This window comes from Austrofundulus limnaeus, unplaced genomic scaffold (assembly GCF_001266775.1).
Source record: "Austrofundulus limnaeus strain Quisiro unplaced genomic scaffold, Austrofundulus_limnaeus-1.0 Scaffold60, whole genome shotgun sequence".
NCBI classification, from domain to species: domain Eukaryota; kingdom Metazoa; phylum Chordata; class Actinopteri; order Cyprinodontiformes; family Rivulidae; genus Austrofundulus; species Austrofundulus limnaeus.
This window is the reverse complement of record NW_013952462.1, coordinates 356,986-363,399: the sequence shown is the minus strand read 5'-3', so window position 1 is coordinate 363,399 and position 6,414 is coordinate 356,986. Positions and strand designations below refer to the sequence as shown.

The 6,414-nt window shown below is 41.8% G+C and overlaps 1 protein-coding gene across 3 annotated transcripts in view; it reads left to right on the top strand.

The window, feature by feature from the left end:
* Positions 1–6,414, top strand: part of LOC106518367 (uncharacterized) — a 44,760-nt gene that overhangs the window by 21,153 nt on the left and 17,193 nt on the right. For all 3 annotated transcript variants that reach the window (XM_074559741.1, XM_074559740.1, XM_074559739.1), the window contains 4 exon segments: positions 1,349–2,834; positions 3,659–3,859; positions 5,298–5,421; positions 6,133–6,226. In XM_074559741.1, the coding sequence (XP_074415842.1) occupies positions 1,349–2,834; positions 3,659–3,859; positions 5,298–5,421; positions 6,133–6,226 (1,905 nt within the window).

The window sequence follows — 6,414 nt, the reverse complement described above, 5'->3', positions numbered from 1 at the left end:
AGTCCTCCGCGCGGGACAATGACGTATGCGGCCGACAAATGCGCACTCATGAGGACCCAGCCCCTGAATTGAAACACAGCCTCAGTCTTTCTGTGCATGTTTTCCACAAACAAAACGGCTGGCCTCCATGTGATGACAACACCCTCGACAGGAAATGATATAATATAACCCAAACATTATAGTGCTCCTAGTGGCAGGTTTAGAAACTGCAGCACTTTGGCTACATGACTGCAGTGATTTGGTTACATGACACCTCTGTAATCAGCTGCTTCAGTACGAAACACTTAGTTTAAAACCAAGCTAAAATAAGTTGTTTTTTTGACCCAGCTTATTTTTAATTTTTAATTTCCACATTTATAGTTACAGTTTTGATGAATAGCTCATGTTTGTTTTTATGTTTAGTATAGATTCTTGTGCATCAYTTTTGTACACTTGCTTTTAAAGGGGGCATGTTGTGCAAAATCAACTTTTTTGAGCTTTATATCATGTTATATCATTCCTTCAACAACATACCCAGAGTTTTTGCATGTTTGTCAAATCCTTCAGGCCATTCAGAGCTGTCTAAATGCTTACTGGTACAAAGCACCATCCATTTGTACAAAYCTCCTCCCTGGAYCTCAGTCTGRACCCAAGCCCCACAGAGCAMCCCTCCCCCAGACTAGCAAAATGTATCCTGAAAATGGTGGATGTTCATGATTCCATTGCAAAACAAATATTCATAATTTACATTCATAGTTGCTTTACAAAAAGTAGCTTAACATTMATGTATATGCATGAGAGGACTGGGAGATATATTATCAAGCTGAAACGTCTTGTAAGAGCCTCTGTATTYCTGCGGTTCTTCAGAATTAGTTTCAACTGTATCCTGAGTTGCCATTTTCCAAAACCAGAATATTACGGTGTTGCTTCTTTTTTTTATAACAAAATAAAACTTTCCTATGGTGGTAATCAGCAGGAAGCATTGTTGTAAAGATGTGCTGAAGTGGGAGTGTCAAAAACAGTAGGTTCTTAAAGAGGCAGAGGCCAATTTTATGATGTTTAGATTTAGATGAAAAATTGATAGATACAGCATTCTCATAACAACTGAAGGTAACTTAGTTACTTCATTCTGGTATAAGATTTAACTATGTGCCTAAAAATTACTTTAATCCCTACCACCCCTTTAATTAATTTTTTTGCGACCAACTTTGGCTTTTGCACTATACTTTTGAACTATAACTATCCCATCAGTCTGGTCAGAATTAAACAATTTTTCTTCCAACTGAAGTTGTTCAAAGAGCTATCAACAGAAAACAGAGAYTTAGGAGAGAATCTCTGTGTATTAATGACTGTTGTCCTTTTTTCTCAGGCTGGGTTCTCTGATGTGGTTTTCCGCTGTGAAGGCTGGCCACTGTGTCTACGTGACAAAACGGTTGTTCAGTTAGCCTCCGTGAATCCTCTGCTGTTGCGTCCCGGAGACTTCTACCTCCAGGTCGAACCTTTCGGTGAGCAGGCGGCGCGAATCGTCCTGAAAACTCTTCTGGAGGAGGGGTGTCGAGAAGTTGAAGAAACCCCGATCCCGGAGACGTCTTACCCCTGCCTCTTCACCGAGGACTGGCTGCAAGACGTTAACGAAGGACGCAGAGGAARGCCTCTGTCGCGCTGCTTGCTTTGCACGGACCAAGGCGTAATCAAGCTGCCTTGGGCTCAAATCGCCATCCCAGAGTTCTTAGACAAGCCCAAAATCATGCCCGCCTTTGACGAAGCCCCTCCGGAGTCTCGGTGGGCCTCAGCTCCCATCCACTTTAACTCATCCACCCTTCCAGTGGAGGCTATGATTCCTTCTGGCAAAGACAGGATGTCTGCGTCTCTGAGACACTCGTCTTCCAAACTTATCAAAACGGAACAGGAAAGGCCAACTCCCAAATCAGCCTCCAAACCTTTAATCAAACCTGTGGGTTGGGTTTCTCCTAACACCTGGGAGAGTCTGAACTATCAAGAGATCGAGGGGGATTATGTAGACTTGGTGGACATTGCCAAAGAGAAGGAATTAGTTGACAGGCAGAGAGAAAGCCATGTAAATTTGCCCAATTTAGTTTTAGTCAAACCCGTGAGACCACCCCCACCTATACCGCTTGGAAATATGGCCCCCTGTGGACACAGCCTTCAGCCAACAGCAGAGATTTGCATGCCATGCAGCCAAAGAAACCTGCTGCAGGAGCTCACTGAGCAAGACTTGAAATGTCGGTACAGAGACTCTTACGTCGCAGCACTGAGGAACCCAGTCACTTTTGAGAGGGGGAAGGTAGACCTCCTGTCTGCACTGGAAGAGGTGGGACTGTGTGAGGACGGGGAAGCGGTGCCCAGAGGTACGTTCGAAGCCCAGGATAAAGACCACATCAAAAACCTGGGTAACCACTGTGAAAGAGCCATGATTAGTAACAAACCCTGTCAGCTTGACGGAAGCTGTCATCTCCCTTTTAATTGTGAAACCAAAAACCTCATGAGGGAATCATCGATAATCCTGAACCATAGTGATCCGTTTCAGACCGCTCTCATTTCCCAGAAATCTGGACTTTGTGCACATCCAGCATCATCAACAACTTGTGATGGGGATTCTAAACTACAGCAGAAAAGAGAGGATGGAAAACCATCTGGAAAACACAAAGTTAAAGTCAGGTCTTTGTCCACTGTGTCGGAGACTCCCATTGGGAGTCCTGCTCTCTATAAACTCAACAACAGGAGCCAAAGTGATGTTTGTCCTGAATCAATCACAAGCGTGATTCAACACGGGAAGGGTGCAGAAGTGGATCAGGAGGCTGTAAAGATGGAAAAACAGAGACATTGTAAAAAAGGTAAGCAGATATGAAAGGTAAAATCAACATTTCAGATTCTTTGTTGGTTATTTCTCTTTATATTTCGTTCTAATCTTGGCCCACACCCAACACACACATTTTCATCATTACCATCCTCGCACACAATCATTTATAACAATCTGCTCCGAGAGTCTCTCACCACTCCAGCTAAACTCCARTGTGACCTTGTGTGTTTGAAGGAATGTGCTCCTTTTGAGCCTCACAAAGACGCTTCAGAGAGACTGTTCAGAAAGTCAAAGATCAGACATTAGCCTGATCTTCCTCCTGGGATTCTCCCACTGCTGGCTGAGTTTTCCTGCCACTGCGGTCACATTCACGTCATTCCTCTTATCGAGGGAGTGAACGGAAATGGAACTCTGCACCCCAGTGGAAGAGAGGCTCTGAATCCGCTGGGTGTAGAAAAAAAAATAACAGAGCCTTTTTTATTTAATGCAGAGAGACATTATGACACAGAAGGAGAACTCTTCACTTGATGTACCTATCCTCCAAGGGGCGAGCTGCGACTTTGAGTGGACAGTTGAGACATGTTTTAGATAGAGAGTACAGACAAGGCTTTGTGTACAAGAGAGGAGGATAATTAGGACGATTGAAGATATAATATCCAGGCTACTGGCCTGTTTTGTTACAGAAACATTGTAAAAATTAAGAAGATGTTTGTACATAGCTGTGCAGCTGGACATAGTTCGTGTAGGTGGAGATAAAATAAAGGAATATTCCTTCTACAGTATTTATTCATTTTTTATTTCTGTTTTTGTTTCCTATTTTTTCACCTTTTAAAACATGCTTTTTATGTTTCCTGACAGATTCGCATTCAAACAGAGGTGAAACTTCATCCAACAATAATGGCCCAGGCTCCAATTGTCACAACTCAAGAACAGATCGGTCCACTTCACTTATTCAACTCCCTGCAACAAGTTCAGACTCTCAGCAGCCCCCACAGACTGAAGAATCCGGTTTCAGGAAGATCAGTAATCTTCTTGAGCTGGGCATCATGTGTTTACCAGGTAATTTGCACCAATTAGTTGGTCGTTTATGAAAAGTTATTCATTAGTGTGAGAAGAGAGGGTGCTGCCTAGGCTGTGGTTCCCTCTAGTGGCTGAAAAACACAACAACTTATACTGAGCAATGGGATGCTGGMATTGTGTGGAAAAGTTAAGAACTGCTAATAACTTGTGACTCAGTGAACAGCATCAGTTTGGAGAAAAAAAAGTTTGGTCTGACAGAATTGATGACCTAACAGCTGAACAAAGAGGACTGCTGAATTGTAAAACAACTCCAATATTTAGAAAGCTCARAGCAGTTCATTCATTTTTATAAACCTTTGCATCAACAAAAATTTGACATTACAATTATATTTATGTACATTGTGTTCTTTAGTTATTTACAGGCAKAATAACAACAACATAAGCTGTTAGCTGTAGCACTTGGACTTACTTCAGTGTAAAATATTGTCTTATCGATCAGATGCTGTATTTATGATCAGAATAAAGCTGAAGAGAGAAATGTTACGATATGCCTGCCGGAACTGAACATAAGCTGCACCAAAAGTGCTGAAGCTCATGCAGCAGCGTGATGGACCAGCGGTTAAGACTGACCCCTCACAGCAYGAAGGTCCTGTGTTCAATCCCCAGTTTGAAGCTGGGGGTGTTTCTTTGAGGAGTTTCCATATTCCCTTTTCCCCGGGTACTCCGGTTTCCCCTACAGCACAAAAACGTACAATAGGCTGTCTTCAGGCTCAAGCCGCCCTTGCAAAAGAGATACAYTATGCAATGTCAGTGAGATTTGCTTGGTTAAACAGTAAATAAAAAAACAAGTGGCGCTGTGCTTGGAAATAATAGTAGAATTCTGTGTAAGTAATCAAGCAATGTACAAACAGAAAGTTTTTTAGCTAGATTTATATAAKCTGGTATTTAACTTTGGAGTTGCTTTAGGGCAGCAGTAAAGCCCTTTATTCTTAGCTGCACTTGGGCTAGCTGTAAGCTTATCAGTTCTATCTGGTTATATTGCTCAAACCAGAGGCTGGAGAACCGCTRTTCAAAATGGTTGTAATTTCAGACTTGTTGCTTTGTAACTGGAGCAATGAGGTATTGTAATGTTTTTGAGGTACTCAGATTAATAATTGCTGTAAAATGTTTGTCAGTTTTTGAAATTGGTGTTGATCAGAACCCAGCGTTCATTTGGGCAACTAATAGTCACCATGATAGAATTTCCCATTGCAATTACTCACATGTTGCCAGTGTTTCAAGGACTTGCAATGCTGTGATAATGCAGGAATTATGGGATTTGTTAACTTCAAACCATGGACAATTAATTCTGCATGCAAACTTTAAAAAAGGCTAATAATTAAAGCTCTGATAAAAAGGTCACATTTGGAACAACTTACTGTGCCTTTGTGCCTTTTAGAGGAATAAATGTAAACTTCTTTGTCTTGCACTTACACAGGCAGCAGGGACAGGAACGGCAGGGCAGTGMTGGAGATCCACGGAGACAGGAAGGAGTGGATGTCTCCTCTTGTGTCGGCACAGAGTGTTTGTGAATTGCTGCTGTACTTACACTCCATACCAAGGTACACACCTCAAGGATTTAGTGATTCATATAAGTCTGAATTATTTCGGAGGTCAGTTTGAGCTACATAGTGAAGTCCTTTGTAGTCCAATAGACATAACAGACGGCTTGCAACTGCACCACCTTGCAATAAAAGGTTTAGCCACAAGAGGGCAGCAAACTATTGTTTGAATGATTTTAGTCCAGTGAGGGTTTTAATTCAGAATGCATGACCTCTCCTGTGCTCATCATTTTGCATTATATCCATAAAAATTAATGTAAGGTTACCTCTCTTTATCTACKACCTAAGATAATACAGCTGTAAAACTGACCAGTACTATCACCATGCATAGAACTGGAAATACTCATCACTAAGGATCTATAAGTTCTCCTTTCACAGAGTGATTTATTTACACTGGGTATAATGTAGATTTTTACATTCAAAACTTTATATTTCCAACTGTCTTGTCTTCTCAGCATCACCAGAACAGAGACATACCACATGCTGCAGGCAGGCTGGCTGCCAGCTGTCTGGTATGCAGGGTTTTATCAGKGTTAGTAACCATGTCTGATTTAGGCTCACGCAGCAATTAGACTACTCAAGATGATGTCATTTGGAGAGGTGTATAGCTATTGGGATGTAGAGTAGGATGTTGAGTAACTCAAGCCCGAAAACAGTGTGAAATGAAGTATTCTGTTCCCACGGCCTTAGTGCAATCTCATGTTTTATTAGGAAAGATGTTGGAGAGCTGGGAATGACGCTGGTCATCAGTGCGAGGAAGAAGCCTCCTCCACTTCAGCTTTACAAAGCACTGCTGATGGCACAGGTACAGTCACACACACACCTGTTTGGAAAGCTCTGAGATAAGGTTCACACTTAAAGGAAGCTACGTGCTATCAAATAAATAAATAAAAGAGCTGCAGTTGGATGAGATTAATGGATTAGTCTCCTGTAGCCATAATGTTGAATATAAATTACAAAAAAGAGTTCATTGTACAAGTAAAGAATTCTCCA